At 39.1% G+C, this 21062-nt stretch overlaps 1 protein-coding gene across 1 annotated transcript in view; it reads left to right on the top strand.

The window, feature by feature from the left end:
* Window positions 1-21062, top strand: part of EYS (eyes shut homolog) — a 782127-nt gene that overhangs the window by 315265 nt on the left and 445800 nt on the right. Inside the window, exons 26-27 of the mRNA XM_071548512.1 lie at window positions 18052-18223; window positions 18749-18827. Coding sequence (XP_071404613.1) covers window positions 18052-18223; window positions 18749-18827 — 251 coding nt within the window. The remainder of the gene's footprint in view (window positions 1-18051; window positions 18224-18748; window positions 18828-21062) is intronic.

Raw genomic sequence — 21062 nt, 5'->3', positions numbered from 1 at the left:
CCAGACTTCACAAACAAAAATTTGGGAAGGGTTCTCCCCACACAGGTGAGCCGTTCCAGCCTGCACAGCGGACTTTTTAGGTGAGACACAGTGTGTGCAGAACTGGCCCCACCGTTTAAGTCCTAAGGGTCCATTTGCCAGGGCCAAGCGACCTTGGACAGTGACAGTGAAGTCCTCAGGACTGTCTACAGCACCTGGTACTAACCGAGGATGACCCTGCTGAGCATCCAAGATCTGACAGGATTGGATGGCAGGGAGACATTTAATTGCCAGGGGATGGTACCCACTGAGACTCGAACTCAGGTCCTTGGGATTCAGAGTCCAGAGTGCTCTCCATTTACACCACGGGACTGCAGAATGTATATTAAACTCATGTATACCAATTCAAAATTCTCATTCAAACTGCCAATTATTGGATATTGTGTAAATGGTGCCTAAAAATGACTACCATTAAGTCACTGGTTTCAGTCATAATTTCTGCAGAACAGTAACTATTCCTTAATTCTAAATGGCTATTCTGTTAAGCACAGATCTAACCTTCCAGCCTTATCTTCTCTGTGAGATGAGTAGAAACTGACATTTGGAAGTGACTAAGTGTTCACTTAAGTTGTATATTAAACCAAGTCAAAACCTTCTCTTAAAAAACTTAGCTTGTAATTTATCTTTTATGTCAGCTCTGAGGCCCAACCTTCCCTATCTTGGACCATGTCTATGTGACAATGAAAACTGTTCTGCTTTTCATACAATAGACTGACATAACAAAAAAAGTCCCACAAATTATAATCAATGAAAATGGAGAGACGTTTACTTTATCTTTTTTGATCTTCCCAGCTGTAGACAGCTTTGTACTGCCAGTCAACTCTGGCAACGATTGCATCTGCACTCCTCAAGCCTCTGTCTGCATTCCTTGCTACCGATATCTAGGGAAATAAGAGCAACTGCCCTACTCACTGAAGTGGCAACTTATTTACAGTCAGAGGGGAGGAATCTCTTGGCATGCTTCCGGAGATGTCAAAGCAAGATGCAGCTTACGTATCAAGAGGCTAAAACAGATTGGCACACCAAGAACAAATCCAACATACAGACTGACAGACCTGCATTTCTGTACTAAATGTGGAGGTAGTGATGTCTGCCTTTAGTTTAAAGATTAGGGCATTCACATATGTCTGTGTAATTTTAGCTTTGGCAACGCACTGTCAGGGGCACAAATTTACTTTAGGCATTTTCCTGAGAAGTGCTAGATGTCCATGCTATAAGTTACCCTGATTTGTAAGGAAAGGAAGGGGCGGTTTTGCTGGACCTGCTGAGCTGCAACATTATTTAGGAAAGATTTCCTGGGCCAGAAATAACCTAGAACAGTAAGGTGCATCCTCATTGAGTATTTGCCTTGAAGTGCAAAGTCTACACTGCTAGTTGTCTCTCTCAAAGCCTAAGGTCATGACTCAAACATTCTTATTCCTCTCAAAGTGACTTATTGTCTACTAAGTAGAGCCTTAAGCCATACTTTAAATAATTAAATCTTAGTCTGGTGGCAGCTTTGCTTCAATTGCTGCTCCTTTTTTTCATAGAAGAGAGTGTTCAAAAAGTTGTGGCAGACAGCTGGTAAGGATGAATAGGAAACACCTGACTGAGCACAGATGCGAAAGGAGCATTTGGCGAAAGGAGCAGTGATGTGTGACTTAGGAGGAATATTAAGCCATTGCCCAAGTGTGCAGATTTGAAAGTAGGAAAGGAAAAGATTGGCTACAGATCTGAAAATAGAGGAAGTGTGCAAAGCCACAAGAAATCTTTCTTGTATGTTGACATCAAAAGGAGAGTCAATTAAAGAGTGGATCTGGTTTTCACTGGGGAGGGTGACCTATTGACTTAAGACATGAAAGAGTGTGAGGCACTCAAAATTGTCTTTTTTCAAGTTCTATAACTTAATTCCAGTCTCAAGTCTCACAGGCTTCTGAGTCTAGCATCAGAATTGAAGATACTCTTCTTTAAACAAGCTTCCTGATTGAGTATGATTGATTAACCACAATCCTCTAAGTCCAACCAGCCAACTTTTTGCCAATCCAGTTGTCCACCCTTCCAGACTGTAAAGTCCTAACTTGGGTGCAGCAATGTTATGGAAGACAGTGTCAAAGGCATGCTAAAATCATGATGAGTGACATCCACTGTTGTCTCCTCTTCCACAAACCTAGTCATTTCTTGATAAATAGCAATCAGATTGCTCAGGCGTGATTGCCCCTTGATAAACCAATAGAATCATGGTTTGGGTTGGAAGTGACCTTTAAAGGTCATCTATTCCAACACTCCTTGAAATCAGCAGGGACATTTTCAACTCAGGTTGCTTAGAGCCCCATTGAATCTGGGCTTGAATGGTTTCAGGGCTGGGGCACTTACCACCTCCAAGCAACCTGTTCCAGTGCCTCACCACCCTCACTGTAAAAACATTCTTCCTTATATTTAGTCCCAGTCTGCCTTCTTTTAGTTTAAAACCATTGACCCTTATCCTGTTGCAACTGGCTCTATTAAAATCTGTCGCCATCTTTCTGACAAGCCCCCTTTAGCTAATGAAAGGTTGCAATAAAGTCTCCTAGGAGCCTTCTCCAGGCTGAACGATCCCAGACTCTCAGTTTTTTTCATGGTTGTTCCAGTCCTTGGATCATTTTTGTGGCCCTCAAAACAACAATAGTGGAGAAAAATAGACAGGTATCATTTATTGAAAGCTTTCAAGGTGCACGCCAGGGAACATGCATACCTGTGATCAAGTAGGTTACAGTTTTTATAACTTCTCCAGTCATTAGCATATATGGTATCTATACCCAACCTGGGGTAGCAATTTCTCACCCATAGAGATCCTTAGAACTGTCCCTTTGTAGAAGCTCTAAGAGCCCTGGGTTCTCTCTTCTGTTTTGTCTTCAAACTATCTTGCAGGTGGCTTCTTCAAAACACCACGTCATTGGCATAGCCTGAGAATGTGTGCAGTGATTTCTAAACATCACCTAAAGGTGTGAGCAACTCAAGAAAATCCATGCAACCTATAATTTTAAAAATCTACAAAATACGCACTGAAGTAAAAACTCTAAAAGTTACAAAATACACACTAAACCTTCAGGCATCACTCCTGTGGACCTGCTCCAAAAGGTTCATAACTTTCCTGTGCTCAGAGCTCCAGGGCTGGATGCAGTACTCAAGGTAGGGTCTCACAAGAGCAGAACAGAGGGGAAGAATCCCCTCCCTCGACCTACTGACCCCACTTCTTTCGATGCAGCACAGGATATCGTTGACTTCCTGGGCTGCAAGCGCACATTGACAGCTCATGTCCAACTGAGTATCCACAAGTTCTCTACAGGGCTGCTCTGAACCTGTGCTGGTTGTTCCCATTCACCTCCTTCTTCTATTACTGTGAAATAGCTTCTGAGAGGATTCTTCCTATGATCTTCACATGGACCAAACTGGTATTGACTGACCTGTTGCTCCCCATATCATCCTTTAATTTTTTTAGGATTGGTAAGTGCAATGTTTTCCTTTCTTAGTCACTGAGGACTTTCCCCAATTTCTGTTGCCTTTCAGACGTAATAGCAAGCAACACTTCAAGGATATAAGCAAACTTTCTCAGCACTATCAGATGCAGCCCATAGGGTACTGAATTACAGGAAATAAATACAATAATTGAATACCAGAATTTATGTTTAGCCCAGTGTTGTGTATGACAAAACAGAAACCGTGTCACATTATTGTGTCTAATCTTTCTTACCCAAGTTCAGTATTTGAATATAACTTTTTCATAATTTGATTTCAAGTATTATATTTACAGCTTGAGCAACAGGACGAGATAGTCCAGTACATATTTTCTTGTTTCAGGAAACATTTATTTATGTAGTCTGTAAAGGTTATCACACAATGTAACAGTGACCTCCAACTAGAAAGGTAGAGAAATGTGCAGTTTCAAAGAAACAAAGTTACTGAAGAGCTGAAAATCCTATTTATAAGAAAGGCTGGTCTTCATAGTGCATGCAAAGTCTCTGTTTCTTAAGGAGACAAAGTCAATAACGATGTAATTTTTTGTACAGATTATGCTCAAAATATGCCATGCTATGTTTCATTCATAATGAGCATTTGGCAACAGCAACTCTCACTGTGTATACAAATTAAATCTGGTGATTAGAAACTTGGAGAGAGTACACTTCCCTTGTTTAGTGAAATATAATTGTTTTGGGTTACAGATCTGTGCCTTTAGGGAAAAAGCCTGGCCTTTTGGCAAAGAATACCTAAATGTGAAGTGTTTGTTCCTCATGCTCATTGCTGTCTAATTTAAATATATTTAGTATAGTGATTCTAGAGTGATTCAACTAATGTGTTGTACAGTTAATTACTATTTATCTTCAAACAGAACCAGCTTCTTTTTCTGGACTTACAGAAGTCAGTACAAGAGGAATAAAACTAGCTCTGTTTTTTATTTTTGACTGATGAAAAGAAAGCGTGTTATTCATGAATTACCATTATTTATGAATACCAAAATATAAAAAACACCATAATGAAAAAAGAACACTGTTCGTGTAGTTAAGAACATGTTAGGACATAGACCCATTTCCCATTGTGTCCACTGCCTTAAATGGTATCATAGATGGGGAGAAAATCTCAATTAGATCCTTACACTTTCCTCCAAGTTTCTTGCATATTCATAGTGGTTCGTAAATTATTATAGTTTCAAACAGCTTCTGCTGTTTTTTGCAAACATCACTCCCTATTGACCAGAACAAAGCCTTGAATCTAATTCTTGCATATAATGTAAGAATATGGAACCCTACATTTTTTGCTATTTCTGTTGCTAGTCTGTTTAATAACAGTAGTTTAAACAAAATGGGAAAAACAAAGAAGCAAAATTAAAATCTCACAAAACAAAGCAAAAAAACCCAGAAGAAATATTTTCATTATAAAATATCCAGTAGGTGAGCCATCTATGCATTCTCCCAGTTTATGTGACATGTTGCTCCATGTCAAGTAGATCTGGAAACATTTCAGAACAATTATTTAACTTTTTAGTGAAAACAGAGGAAGGTGCTCCCTTACGCTCATACAACTGACAGCAGTAAGCATATTGTATATCACAGTTCAAAGTTTGCAAGATGTATTGAATCAAAAAAAGAAAGAGCTGCATCAAAGTGATGCAACCATAGGGATGATGCATCCCCTCTGAAGGATGGCAGTAAAGTCAGATATAGAGCCACAGTAATATTGCTGAAGAGGTTCTGCCCTGAACATATACATTCAGGACTCTAACACTCTGTTACATTACTTTACCTAGACTTGCTGGTAGTTCTTTCCTCAGTTTTCTAGTTTCTGAAGTAGTACTTTGGCATCTGACTTCCTTATGGATTTAATGGAAAGGCTTGTTGCCTCTATCAAAAAAAATGGATCTGCTGAGGCATCCAAGAATATTTATGCCATTGTTGTAATTTCTGTATTGTTGCCAGAAATTTTCAATGTAATAATAGTAATAATGACAACAATAATAATTTCTTTCCTCCAGGAAACCATGCCTCACAAGAATAAAATTACTGTTAAACCCTATATTTTGATTATGGAAGTTATTCTGTGAAGTTCTGTGGTTTAACTTAATTTTTTTTATTATGATGCTCTATATACCACATAAATATCTTTCTTAGGGCAGAACAGGAACATTTAATCAAATGGAAACAATGCCCAGATAAACAGATAGTAGGTGTTATAGATAACATCAATATCATCTATCAGATCAGTGATTTTAGGGTAAAGCAGATGTAGAATCTTTCCGTGAAGGTCTTTTGAGATGCTTGAAATGAAGAATTCAGAGGATAGGACTGTTCTGTGAGAACATTTGAGAGCTTATTGTTAAGTAAGCAGTAGGAAGTTAAGTGAGCACTTCCTCATCACTGGTGAAGCCATACCTTGAATACTGTGTTTGGTTTTGGGCCCCTCATTACAAGAAGGACATTGAGATTCTAGACAGTGTCCAGAGAAGGGTGATGAAGCTGGTGAAGGACCTGGAGCACAAGTTCGGTGATGAGTGGCTGAGGGGGCTGGGGTTGTTTAACCTGGAGAAAAGGAGTCTCAGATGGGACCGTATTGGTCTCTACCACTACCTGAAAGGAGGGTTTAGCCAGATGGGGGTAAGTCTCTTCTCCCAGGTAACAGGTGACGAGATGAGAGGAAATGGCCTCAAGTTGCATCGGGGTGTTGCCTTAAGAGAGACTGCAGAAAACAGGACTCCAGCCAACTTAGTGTATGATAAGATAAAAAGGTTCCTTTAATTTCCACGCCTAGGGCCTTCAGGATTCAATGGTGATGCACTTGCTGTGTGCCCGAACCCTGGCTTCATGATTTTTATAATAATGTTCATCCACTCCCTGTTCACCCATCCCTCTGTCCTGCCCCGTCCCACCCCTGACACACTGTCAGGAATTGAGTCTGGGGCCATCTTGGACCCCCTCTTCATAATCCTTCATCTTCCTTGGAGCACACAGGGCACTTGGAGGCCTTCCAGTGTTCTGGGCTTCAAGATTACTCTACCTATGTTTATGTCTCATGGCACAGGCTTTAAGATGTTTTTCAGCCTTCTACCTTGAAAAGGAGTCTAAACAGCTAAAGGAATCTTGAGGAGTTGATATGGAATAAGGGTTAGTATACATAAACATCAGACTTAAGCTACCAGAAATATTGGTATACTAAAATCTGCATTTCACTACAATTACTATTACTTCTAAAAAGCTGTAAACATTAAAAATCAAAAAACCCTTGAGGCATCAAGGAGAAGATTAAATTAGATATTAGGAGAAAATTCTGCACTGAGAGGGTGATCAGGCATTGAAACAGGCTGCCCAGGGAAGTGGTGGAATCACATTCCATGGAAATGTTCACAAGGCATTTGGCTGTGGCACTTGGGGATATGGTTTAACAATGTACAAGGTACTAAGTTAATTGTTGGACTTGAGGATCTTAGAGCTTTTTTCAACCTTAATGATTCAATGATTCTAAATGATTATACCTAGATCTTATTATAGGAAGGTATTAGGTGAGAATTTAAATTATCTATGGGTTCTAGAGCTAAAATCGGTGCTTTGCATTAATTATATGTACAACAAATTTGAGAAAGCCCTGATGCAGCTGTTACAGCTGTTCCTCAGCTATTAGTGCTAGCAGGAGAGTGTCTGTACTTTTCAGTGAATGTAACTTTGGAGGAACCTTTGAATATTCAAGTATGTCATGCATGCTTTGAAGGAGTTTTTATTCTGTACGAGTTACCAAAGCCCAGGGGATTGAAATCTCAATTTCCACACAAATTGCTCTGCTACAAATACTGTGACAAAGGAACTTTCAATCAGCTCTGATGCAAAAGCACCACAAAAGAACATTATACATCATAATGGCAGTCTATTCTTCTGTGATTCTGGGATTTTTTTGAACTTTGTGTAAGTTGTACATTTATTTAATATCTTTTATATTAAATTATTGTATTCCTAAAATAAAATGTTTTAAATTAAATAAGAATATTTTAATAACTATTTCTCACGCTGTGGTTTGTTTTACTATGCATTCAAAAATTAGTGACTTGGAACTAGTTAAATAGAAATGAGTAACTCATCACTTTAAAACCTGTGGATTTTTCAATCAGTCATAATAATAAATATCTAAAGCAATGCCTCCCAAGAGGTGGTTTCACTTTGCAGAACAAAATATGCTAGATGTTAGAACAGTTACTGTAAAGTTTTGCTTCTTACTTCTAAAAAACTTAGCCATGGTGGTGTCATGGGTTTTTATGTTCTCTGGAGCTATCTCTGCTAGCAATGTCTTTTATCCTTAACAGAAATCAGAGAAGTAGAAGACTTCATGAGGACTATTTTGCTTATTAAAATAGAATAGTTTGATGCTTCATGCTAAGAATTAAGTAGTTTTCTTAGCAATTCCACTGGGTTTTTTCCTAATTTGAAGTGGAAAAAAAATATATGGCAACCCTCTGAGCCTCACTGATTAAATGGCTTGTATTTGTTTCATTTCCCCACATCCAACCTAAAGTACTATTCTAAATTAGCAAATTCTCATTTGGAACAAATAGTGAAGGTGATCTACTACACTAATTAAATGAATCAAACATTAGTGCCTCACAGGTGCTCACATAAGGGACATTACTCAAAAATTCTCCAATCTAGTAAGGCCCTCTGATTTATTATCTGACAGTGATGAAATAACAAAGAGAAGACCAAGGGTGATCAAAAGAGACTTCTGGGCCTTGGTACAATTGGTTGAAAGATCAGGAGCACAGGTAGTGATTTCCTCAACCCTTCTGGTAACAAGGAATAGTATTGATAGGAATAGGCACATCTGTCAGGTCAATGAGTTGGTGTAATCAGAAAAAAACCCATGTTTTTTGAGCATGGGATGATCTACTCAACACCTGGTCTACTGAAACCTGATGGGTTGCACCTGTCTTAGAGGGATAAAAGAGTTCTAGCTTGGGAGCTAGAGGGGATTGTTAACAGAGCTTTAAACTAGCTTGGAAGGGTTAAAACCAGGCTGGCCAGTGATGAGGGCTGGGATGATGTGTCAAAACTTGATGTAACCTGCACTAATAAGATACCTCAATCTGCTCCATGAGGTATTGCCTACAATGTACCACACCTGAAATGGTTTTACTGATGCCTTCAAATCGTGTTTCCCTGTGAACAGAGACACACTGAAGACAAGTTAATGGAGAAAGATACAGGGTTTTATTAGTAGACGCTTCCATGTTCAAACCCAGGGGGGTCTGACCCTTAGGTCAGGAAGTTTCAGGGTTTTTATACACCCTTTTAACATCCAATCAGGATTCTCATTTCTCTTTAATGCCCACCCAAAAGTTCTGTCAATCTACACCCTTTGTCATGGCGGGGAGGGGCAGTTGGGCCTTCTCCTATTGTTTGTCTTCTGTTATCTTGCAGGTGTCCTGTTCTAAACAGCTTGGCTTTGACAAGGCCTGAAAGTAGCTCCCAACTCATGAGAAAGTCACTTAATATTCACACTTAAATCAGAGTAACTCAGCAGAGACTATATGATTCTAAAACCTTCTAGAATTACATTAAATTCTTAGGCATCATTACAATGCACACAGCATAAGGAACAAAAAGAGGAGCTCAAAGCTTTGGCCCAGTCACAGAGAATTCATACCATTGGCATAACTGAAACCTTGTGGGATGAATCCTATCATCATGGGGGTCTGCTGTAGACCACCCAGCCAGAATGATGACGCCAATGAATTATTCTTTGAGGACCTAAGGGACACTTCCAAATCAATTGTCTTTGTCCTTATGGGGTACTTCAACTTGCCAGAAATCAGTTATGTTATAGTTTTAAAAGTTTTCCTCAGTTTTAACAAAATAATTGATCACACTAAATCCTCTGTTCTTAAAATCAAAGTTAAGATGTCATAGATATTGAACTGGTATTTGCAACTTGCCCAGCTACAATGTTACAATGTCGCATTGTCTCCTCTTCTAGCAATATTAACAACTACAGTATTTTTGTCATGATGTTTCCTACATTCGGACATGAATTAATAGATTTTACTTGCATTGTTTTCACATTTATCTTGTTTTACATCCCTTTTGGTAAGTATATTCAGCTGTGAAGTAAATTGTTATTCTTAAATGTTATATCTTTAGGTGTAGCTTGATTTTTATTTTTGTAATTCAGTAAATATGATTTCTGCCCTTAGCAGGGGGATGCCCTGGCTGTGTGCTGACCCAGCCGTGCAGGGATGTGTCTTGCTAAGGCCTGAGCTGGATGTTGCTAGTTTAATCTCTGCACATGCGTCGGTTAGATTTCTGCTTCTGATGGTCTCATCATGCTCCAGTTTAAAGTTCAAATATCTAAATAACAGACAGCACAAACTACAGGTTATGTTTCTGTATTTTATCCCTTTGGTTTTCACATTCACTTTTAAATTAAGTGGGCAGATATAGTTCTCAAAAGCCATGCATGCATATCTAAGATCCCAAACTGATATTTAATGAAAATAAATATTGTCAAAGTTTTATGCAAAGCAGATTATGCTGTAATTGTTTTAATTGCTTTGTTTCCTATGGTCTAATCTTGTCTGGCAAGGTTCTCCTTGCTTTCCCAATCAAAGTGGGAAATGAAACCTTGTCTAAACAAAACAAAACAAAAAAAATATTTCAAAATGAATGACAACCTTTCAAATCTTCTGCAGTCCAATCAGCACCAATTTAACTGGACTTAATATAAGAAAACTGAAATAATTGCCTGAAATAAATCTATTACTGACACAAAGTAGAATACAAATGGGACATCTGGATGTCTGGTATTAGTCACTATGATATAATAAATCTTTCTAAGATGAAGTCAAAAAAGAACAAGCTCAGTGACCTTATCAGCCATAGTTTTCTATACAGCATACTTAGAAAGGTTTTGTTAACAGCTTATTTACTCATAACAGGCTGAATGAGACAATACTTAAATGATGTTAAAATGACCTTATGCTATTCTCAGGATGAATGTCAGTGTGACAAAACAAGTACTTGTTCTTTGCAGTCAATTGCTATATTTAAGACTTGTTTCTAGATCTGTTAAGGGGGTTGTTTTAGAATATGATGATTGAAATATACTGTATCAAAATTTATTGGAGATGAAAGACAGGTTCTGCTTAAAAATGTCTTCTAAGGACAGTAAGCATTTATTTAGTGTTGTTTTGTATTCAGAAAATGTATTTATAATAAAGTATTTCAAAAGCTGTGAAAATAAACTGATAACTGGAAGAAATTATTATGTATCATATTTTTTCAAGATGTATCTTCTGTATCTTCCTTTAATAGGCAAAATATCTGAATTTTTGACCTAATAGTCATCCCAATTTTTTTTCCTTTAATTAAGTCATGCTATTACATCATTTTTCCATACAGCATTTTATTTTTACATTGCTTTTGATCCCAAATAGCTCGGCTGATATGTTTTTTGCTCTGTAGTAATTTCCGTAGGTTTTTTCTTGTACAAAAAGTCATCTAAGACTGACTATTTACCATGCTCAATCATGGTCAAGATGGGACATGTCTGAATACATGATTCTGAAGATGTAAATAACTAAGTTTTAATTATCATAATAGTGTCTTTCCACAAATTCTGTTGATGATTTATAATTGCTTACAGTTTACTATTTCTTGAAGTAATGACAGTAATGAAGGCAACCGTTACTTGAAAGGTAATTTTAGGAAAAAAGCAACTGAGTTTAAAAACCTGCACTATTAAACCCCTAAAAACTCCCCTCCTATATCAACTAACACAGAAACACAGGACCTACTATAAGAAACTAAAGCTTGGCCTAACTAAATCTATCACATGTTACATTATGGTTTGTCTCTCACCAACTTTACAGAGTATTTGGTTGTATTCAGAAAAAATAATTTTAATTGAAAGTTTTCATACTTTGAAAAAGGATTGAAAAAGAAGACAGGATTCTAAGTGACAGTTGCATTGGAAGAGAATTACAGACTATTTAGGTTACTGTCACAGCCTTTTTGTCACTGCAATGGAACAAATTGCAAATTTAGTGCATTTTCTTCCTGGGAATAATTTAAATGAAAATGTTTATTTGCATCAGGATGGATTCATCTAGTGATCCTAAGGGATTAATGTTAGCGATGTATTTGGCCTGATTTCAGTGGATATTAGAATATGGATACTGAATTTAAAGAAGAAATTTTAACATCTATATATAAAATATTTTCTATAAGAATATTACAAAGTATTTTGAGTTCTTGCATTTTGGCAAAAACATTTGATGTCCTGCTATTGAGGACATTATTTTCTTTGTCAGAACCAATACTTAAAACTACTTTTTTTAATTCCTTCTTTTCTTTAAAAAAAATAATTAGTTTTTCTTCATTAAATATATTCATTTTCATCTTTAACCCTGTTGTACCATAATCGTAATGATTATAGTTTGTATTCACCACAAATCTCACAAATTCTTTTTAGGGTGGGAATGACAAAATAGACATTAACTCTCTACATATGTCTAAATCTTTTACTGATAATGCTTTCCTAGTAAAGGGAGAATAAGGAGATATCATTATTAAGAGGCATTCCTCTTCTTTCCAATAGGTTCAGTCTTACTTGGCATAATTTAATCTTAATAACACGACCTTGTTTTTTTATAATGCTGTAGAATATAATGTTATAGACCTGCCCTCAACATTCAGATACAAGAAAAAAAATCACTTTCAGAATTGTAAGTTAAGTGAATGCAGAGTATATTATTCTGTAGTACTACCATCTTACCAATATTTCTGAAGCATTCCTTGATAAGAGAACTTTCTGCCCTAATGCTGATTTACAAAGAGTATTGCCTCTGATAGTTAGATCTGCTATAGCACAAGAGATTAACTTGGTTTCACTATTCTTCTACTTAGATATTGTTCACAAAATATATGTTTCTGAAATTTTTAAGTTCTTATTTGTAGTAAAATAAAATAAGACACCAGTGATCCTGAGAGAGTGACACTAAATGAGCAAGAGTATTCAAGGAGCATGAAACATCAGAGCTTCTACTTGAATGCTGGCATGGTATGGGGTATAAACAGGTTTCCAAACTGCCTTCTGGTTTGTACCAATATAGAGCTTAGCATGATGCCAGTACCACTGCACCAAGATGTGGTCAAATGTAGAATTGCACAGCAGCCTCTCTCAGTTCATTTTTCTAGGGTACCTGACTGTTATGGGTTCACCTAGGTGGGCCTAGATTTGGGCTCTGAAGTGTGGACTAGGCCGAAGCTGTCAGCTGACTTGAGCTGGGCTGAGCTAACAGCTGACCTCTTCTAGCCAGTAATTTTATATTCCATGCCACATTATGACATCATCTCCAGGGAAGTAGGAACCAGTGTGGGAGTGGTTAAGGCAGTCGCTTCTCAGCCCTCCTCTTGGGAGGACGCACGATGCTGTCCCAGGGGGGATGGAGAGGACCAGGCCCACCACTGGCTCACAGGGTATCTCAGAAAAGTAAATTGTGTTGTTCTGGGTCTCTCCTTACTGCTTGAGTTTGTCTCCCTGGGGAATAAGTATTTTCTTAAGTAATGTGTAAAGACAGTAGAATTTGTGTGTTCGTTAAGATGTTGAGGTGGGGAACTTGTTGTTGCAAACTTGTGTGAGTGTGTATTTGTACTCTCTTCTAATTGTCTCTTTCTTTCTGTGAAAAATATATGTAGTTTTAGTATAAATGCCGTTTGAAGTGGTTTTTTTCTTTCCTCTCTCTTTTCCTCCCTTTCCCTGGTGTTAGGAGGGAGGCTTTTCTCTCTGTGCTTGGGGGGGTTGGCAGTTGCTTATCTTAAACCAAGACAGTTTAATGGTGCCGAAACCTGGGAGCGATGGAGGACCTTGGCATATGTCCCAGAATCTTGGCAGGGTTCCCGGGAAGATTGTTGTAGAAACATAGATTGATATCTGCCTCGTTTAGGTATATCCAGAACAGAAAATGTAAACAACTCTCCCTTATTGTTGAATGCTCATTTTCACTATTTCACTGTCTTTGTGAGTTCAAACAGCTCGACTGGTGCCTGCTGTGAATGTAGCCACTGCAAAAAAAGAGGCCCATGTAAGCTGTTCGTGTGTAGCAAGACACGGCTGTTTGAGTTGAATCCCTGAGGACTCATCATGTGAATGCTGATGTGCCCAGGAGCCAAGCTAATGAGGAGCATCTCACCTGGACTGGCGTGGGGAGGAGGTGTTCCAGGCTCGATGGGCCCATGGTGCCTCAGGGCCCCTGTAGGTGGATAAAGTCGAGGGGTGGATTTACCTGTGAACACTATTCTTAAGGTTATCCACAGTTGTGAAGCGTGCTTGCCATTGTGAGACCCCAGTGAACGGGGAAAAGAGGAGCTGCGGAGCCCCCTGCAGAGAACCCGACAGATGCGGCGCCCGGAACCAGCGCCCGCAGTGCTGAGCAACCCGCAGGAGCCAGAACTGTCGCTGGCGGGGCTGCTGCCAGGGCTGCGAGTGAGCCGGGGGAGGCTGCGAGCCATGAGAGGCTGTGAGCCGAGCCAGGGCTGTGAGCCGTGAGAGGCTGTGAGCCGTGCGAGGCTGCAAGCCATGAGAGGCCGTGAGCTGTGAGAGGCTGTGAGCCGTGAGAGGCCACGAGCCGTGAGAGGCCGCGAGCCGTGAGAGGCCGCGAGCCGTGAGAGGCCGCGAGCTGTGAGAGGCCGCAAGCTGTGAGAGGCCACGAGCCATGAGAGGCCGCGAGCCATGAGAGGCTGCAAGCCGAGCCAGGGCTGCGAGCGAGCCAGGGCTGCGAGCCGCCGGGGCTGCTTCTGCCTCTGCTGCTTGCTTGTGCTGCTGTCGGGGCTGCTTCCGAGGCTGCCAAAGCTGTTAGGACTGCTGCTAAGGGGGATGGGTCACATGGTGAACTGTAGTACTTCTGTGTGACCGAGGAGAAAGACATGAAGAGAAGCCTGCGTAAGCTGTTGATGTGTGGTGGGACACTGCCGTTTGAGTTGAATCTTTGAAAACCCGTTGTGTGAGTGTTGATGTGCCCAAGAGCCGAGCCGATGAAGAACATTACACCCTGGACTGGTTGGGGGAGGGTTCTTCCTGGCTTATTGGGCCTATAATGCCTCAGACCACCTGTAGGTGGATGAGGCCAAGGGATGGATCTGACTGTGAACACTATTTTAACCCCAGTGGGAAACTAGAGACTCCTGAAGAGAGGATGGTAACCCTAGTGAAAGACATGAACCATCAGATAAGATGACCTGAGTTGAACTGCTGTGTTCCCATCTGAAATATCTACCCCATCCTAATGGACTCTTAGCCACATTATGGAGCGGTGGAAAACAGCCCTGGAAAAATAAAGAGTGTTTAAGAATGAGAACCTAAGATATGAGTGACATAATATGGTATGGAATAAGGGGTGGAGAATGTTATGGGTTCACCTAGGTGGGCCTAGATTTGGGCTCTGGAGTGTGGACTAGGCCGAAGCTGTCAGCTGACTTGAGCTGGGCTGAGCTAACAGCTGACCTCTTCTAGCCAGTAATTTTGTATTCCATGCCACATTATGACATCATCTCCAGGGAAGTAGGAACCAGTGTGGGAGTGGTTAAGGCAGTCGCTTCTCAGCCCTCCTCTTGGGAGGACGCACGATGCTGTCCCAGGGGGGATGGAGAGGACCAGGCCCACCACTGGCTCACAGGGTACCTCAGGAAAGTAAATTATGTTGTTCTGGGTCTCTCCTTTCTGCTTGAGTTTGTCTCCCTGGGGAATAAGTATTTTCTTAAGTAATGTGTAGTTAAGACAGTAGAATTTGTGTGTTCGTTAAGATGTTGAGGTGGGGAATTTGTTGTTGCAAACTTGTGTGAGTGTATATTTGTACTCTCTTCTAATTGTCTCTTTCTGTGAAAAATATATGTAGTTTTAGTATAAATGCCGTTTGAAGTGGTTTTTTTCTTTCCTCTCTCTTTTCCTCCCTTTCCCTGGTGTTAGGAGGGAGGCTTTTCTCTCTGTGCTTGGGGGGGTTGGCAGTTGTTTATCTCAAACCAAGACACTGACAAGTCCAGTCTCCTCTTTTGCACTTTCCAATACAGCATAACAGGGCTCTAGGGCTGCTGAGGCTGGCATCACAGACTTCAAAAAAGAATTGGGATATGGTTTATTTTCTTTGGCTCAGTGTGGTAGCTTAGGCCTTAATTTTAGTAGGGACAGGTGTTACCTGACTTAAGCAACCAAAGAAAAATTTCCAGATGATGCAAACTGGGATATAAATACAGTGGAGGAAGAGGAGTTCTCTCAGTTCCCATCGTGGCCAAGATAGAGACAGGACACACTGCCGCTGTCCTGCTGAAGTGGGCCTTGCTGCTTGGAGATTTTTTTTTCCTCCCTTTTCTCAGTGAAGGGAGGGAGCTTTGTCCTTTGGTTTATACTTGGCATTTTGCCAAAGTATTCAAACCAAAACACTCAGTTAGGAGGCTGAGAGTATATTGTGCAATTTCCTCAATATATTCCTTACAATCGTATTAATGTGAATATTGCACTCTGGATATCCACTAAATAAAAATATTCTCCATTATCTTAAAGTGCTTGTAGCATGTTAATAGATTTATTGCAAATGCCAGAATTTGACGTCTGGTTGCATATTCATACGCAGACTAGACAAAGGTTCAGGTATTTCTGTGCTTCTTCCTTGTAGTGCATTCCTTCCTTTAAAAACATGGTTTTTGTCTCAAGCATTCCTTTTTTTTTCCTCGTCTACACCTCTCCTGCCTCCCATACCTGAAAAGTTCTAGCATTTATCTGTAATATATTGACTGGGGCTGGCTAGAGCTAAACTTCTCCAGTATCTAGATACTAGATACAGTATCTAGTATGGGGCTGTCTTGGATTTTTGCTGAAAACAGTGTTTATAACACATCAGTGTTTTAGTTGTTGCTGAGCAGCACTTACATAGAACCAAGAGCTTTTATTCTCTTTACCACACTCCACCAACAAGGAGGTTGAGGATGCACAAGAAGTTGGAAGGAGACAGCTGATCCAAACTCACACAAGGGCTATCACAGAATGGATAAGGTTGGAAGGGACCACAGCAAGTCATCTGGTCCAACCTCCCTGCTCAAGCAGGGTCAGCCTAGAGCACATTGGACAGGATTGAGTCCAGATGGTTCTTGAATATCTCCAGTGAGGTAGACTCCATAACCAGTCTGGGCAATTTGTTCCAGAGATTGGTCACCTGCACAGAAAAGATGGTCTTATTCATATTCAAGTGGAGCTTCCTGTTCATCGGTTTCTGCTCATGGCCTCTTGTCCTATTGCTTGGCACCACTTAGAAGAGCCTGGCTCCATCCTCTTGGCACCTTCCCTTCAGATACTTCAATATATATTGATGAAGTCCCCTCTCAGCCATCTCTTTTCAAGGCTCAAAATGTCCATCTTCCTCAGCCTGTCCTTGTAAGAGAGATCTTCAAGCCCTTTCATCATCTTCATTGTCCTCTCCTGGACCTTCTCCAATAGGTCCATGTCTCTCTTCTACTGAGAAGCCCAGAACTGAGCACATATTACTTTACTAGAGCAGGATCTGCCTTAACAATATGGCTTCGTGCTCAGTATGTAAAGGTGGGGAAGAAGGAGGAAGGGGGAGCACGTTCACATTGATGCCATTCATTTTTTCCAGTAACTCTTAAACATGTTGGAGCCCAACTTTCCTGGAGATGGCTGAACACCTGCCTGCCCATTGGATGCAGGCAATAAATTCCTTGTTTTGCTTTGCTTACATGTGTGACTTTTGCTTTACATATTAAACTGTCATCTCAAACCACGAATTTTCTCACTTTTACCTTTTGTTTCTCTCCCCCATCCTACTGTGTGAATGTGTAACTGACTGAGTGGTGCTTAGCTGTCTACCAAGCAGTGGGCTGTAACTGCCTGCAAAAAGAACTATGCATGTGTTTTTGTCAACTAGGATTTTGTAAAATACAAGTATTTCAAGAGGTTTAGATAAAAGTTGTGGCACTTACAAGCATAAAAGTGCACCACCATATGTCTCATAGTGAATGTCTTCAATAATATTTCAAAGAATTGCATTTCTTGCATCATTTATTGAAAGTCCCTGCATTTCAATTTTATTTTGAGAAAATAAGTATTACAGTTAGATCACCATCAAGATATGTACCATTTTAGTTCTGTATTCCTCTTACAGGAAACCTGTGCTATTCAACTTTCTAATCACTATAACAAAGTTAATCTGGAAATGTGAATTTCTCAATTTCTTGCCTGCTAATCCTCAAAACCTCATTGCCTTGCCACAATTACAGAAGTCATCATTTTATCATTTATATTTCTCAATATAACCATAATTTTTTGCATTTAAACCTATAGGTAATTCCAATTGAATAGCCTTTACTAATGACTATAATGAACTATGTGAACAATCTATTTAAATAAAAGCAATTTATCTGGAACTATTAATAAATAAACTTGGTTGGTTTGCCTTTAGAATTTAAAGCTTAATAGTATTGTCTGTTTGGTTTTTTGTTATTTTTTTTTTCCAAACAGGTGATAGATGTGAAGTAAATATAGATGAATGTATGTCTTCTCCTTGCATCAACAATGGAAGTTGCATTGACGACATCAGTTCCTATAAGTGTCACTGTAAGAGAGGTTTTATTGGAAAAAACTGCGAGATAAATGTTAATGAATGCTTGCCAGATCCTTGTCTTCATGGAAGGTGTCTATTTTTATTTAACTATTATTATCTGTAAAATAATGTACCTAACTAGCAATATTTAAGATTTAATGATATGGGAAGGTTGATAAATATACTTTTAATTATGTTCTTCCACAAAGTAAGAGTACAAGCACACTTAAAGATGACAGATGTTGCCTGCTTAAGCTAATGTGGTATACTGTTCCATTATCTCAGTTTCTTTTTCATTTTTGTTCATTAGATAAACCAGTATTCAGTACATGTAATTAATTAGTTTAATATACTTAAAAGCAAATTTTTAGTTGTTACAAGCCAACAGGTTGAAATGGGAAGATGTTTTTTAATACGACAATCAGTATCCTTACAAAATTTCTCAGCTCCCATAACATACACATTTGAAATCCATTATTATAACTGGATCCATTATTAAAAATGGATTTCAGTAGGTTACCTTAGACCACTATTGTGAAATGTATGGAATGATACTACTAATGATGAATCTGGAATTACCTACCTTCATCTGAATAACACTGTTTTTCATTTCAGATGTATAGATCTCATTGATGGTTATCAGTGCTCGTGTGAAGCAGGATGGACCAGCTCAAGATGTGAGATAAATATCAATGTATGTCTTCAAATTTATTTTTTTTAATTATAGGAGAAAGGGTAATATGCCACTTGAAACTCATTTTTATTTGGTTAACCTCCGAAGTCAGTTTACTGAAAATGCATGGCAGAAATTCAGTTGTTTAAAATCCATTCTGAAAAGCTCATTATTTGTTTACATGACACTGCATTAAGAAAGCTCATTGATAAAATGTCTAAAGAAGTTTAAAAGTTAAGTGGGAATGATAAATCTGAAAAACCTCAGCAAGCTAAGCCAACATTACCAGAAAATCATTTGTCCCTCAGTCTGGGATAGATAGGATAATGACCTAGTTTGCATTTTGAGTCCCATTTGATGTAGTTTACCTGTATATTTGAATGGAAAACATCAAGGTCCAATGTTCTACAATGAAAGTTGCCATGACTCATCTTTAAAATTTCAAAATCCAGGCAATTGTGGAATTCTATGATATTGGAGTCACCCTTTGTTGGGGTAAGGTAGATTAGCTTTGCAGCGGTCATAGGAGGCAGAGAGAACTCAGGGTGCAGTGTGATCAGAAGGCTTACAAAAGACAAACACTAAAAATAACTTCACTTTTATCTACTCCTGTATATAGCATGCTATTACGTTATTGGTCAGTAGTTCACCTAACATACATGGAAAGATTCTACTGGTTATAAGGCATCCACATTCTACAGGTGGTTCTCAGGTCCTTAAGGATGCATTCATTAATCACCTCAGACCTTAAGAGCTACAGACATACACACTGTCACTCCCCACACTATGATGCAAACCCATGGTGTACTGAATACAGTACCCACTTTCTCTTCTGAAATTCATTAATAATTTTGTGGTTTCATGGGAATAGCTGTGGACAAGAAAGCATCCCTACATCCAAGTCTGTGCCATGGTCAACTTGTAAAACGTCACTACATCTGGCAGAACAATGAACTGTCCTTCCAATATTGACCACACTTTGCAGGAAATATTGAACTGATTTAGACTTTTTCAGGTTTTGTGCCAAACAGAATTTAATTTGATCTTGGAATATGATCCTTTTAAATGTATTTGGTCTCATGAGAAGGTCTGGCATGAGATCTGCCTCCCTGTGGGCTATCTGGCTTCTAATATGGTGCTCCTGAATGATCAAAACACATTCCAAAATGCTATAGAAACTTCTTTTTAACTTATATATGAATGCATGGACCTTTAATAGTTTTTTATTTACAGCTTAATGTACTAGATAACTAAAAATGTCTCATATTACATAAAGGAAGTATGGTCTATAATTCTTCTGTTGAAAATGCATTAAAGTCACACTCGGGGAGTAAGTCTAGCTGGAATATTAGTTTCCAACTTCTTTTACAGAAAGGAAAAGTCAGAAAATAAGTAATTCAGCTCTTCAGAGTGCACATCATGATATGATATTGCAAATCTGTATGATTATCAGCTGTTGCCAATGCTAATACAGAATACCCTTGGGTAATATTTTCTCTAGCAAGATCCGTGATTTACACTTTTCTTCATTTTAAGAGAATGAGAGATTAAATGACCTGTAGACAACTTCATAAAATTATATTTGAAAAATAACCATATTTCATACTGAGGTGTTTGAAAATGCATAGATTAGGAATTCATAGGAATTATGAAACAATATATGTACACCTTTGGCAGATAAATCTGTCAGAGTGATGGCTTCATTTTTTGAAAGTCATTCTATTTGCATGCAGTGATTCCCAGATTAGACTATTCTGCAAGTGCCATATTTTAAAGGCTTTAACACTACATTCATCCTGCTCATATATCATGCCCCTGCAATTCTTTCAGTGATCAGCTAGGCTTTCTGACTATGTAGGGCTGTGCACATCTTGATACTCCTGGCAGGCTTATGCTCTGTAATTGTTCTGTTCTAGATTAACTTCTACCACTTCCTTTGGTTTAAAATATGGTCATAATTTAATCCAGATAGATAGATATTCTTCATATGAAGATACATTTATTTATAATAAGGACTATACGAATTCATTGGGTGTAGGTGTCAAGGTTTTGTTTAGAAGGAGGGCTGAAGGAGTGGTCTCTGAGAGTAGTCCAGGGGCTGCCCCATGCTGGAAACAATCCATTCGAGTCAGCTCCAACCAACCCACTGCATGGTACAGCTGAGCCTCTCACTCCAGGTGGTGGCACCTTTGTAAAAACTTATTTAAGAAAGAGTAGCAAACTGCCCATCAGAGAGAGGAAAAGCGTGAGCAACAC

The sequence above is a fragment of the Pithys albifrons genome, chromosome 2, assembly GCF_047495875.1.
Source record: "Pithys albifrons albifrons isolate INPA30051 chromosome 2, PitAlb_v1, whole genome shotgun sequence".
Lineage (NCBI taxonomy): Eukaryota > Metazoa > Chordata > Aves > Passeriformes > Thamnophilidae > Pithys > Pithys albifrons.
This window is presented reverse-complemented; position numbering and strand designations above follow the sequence as displayed.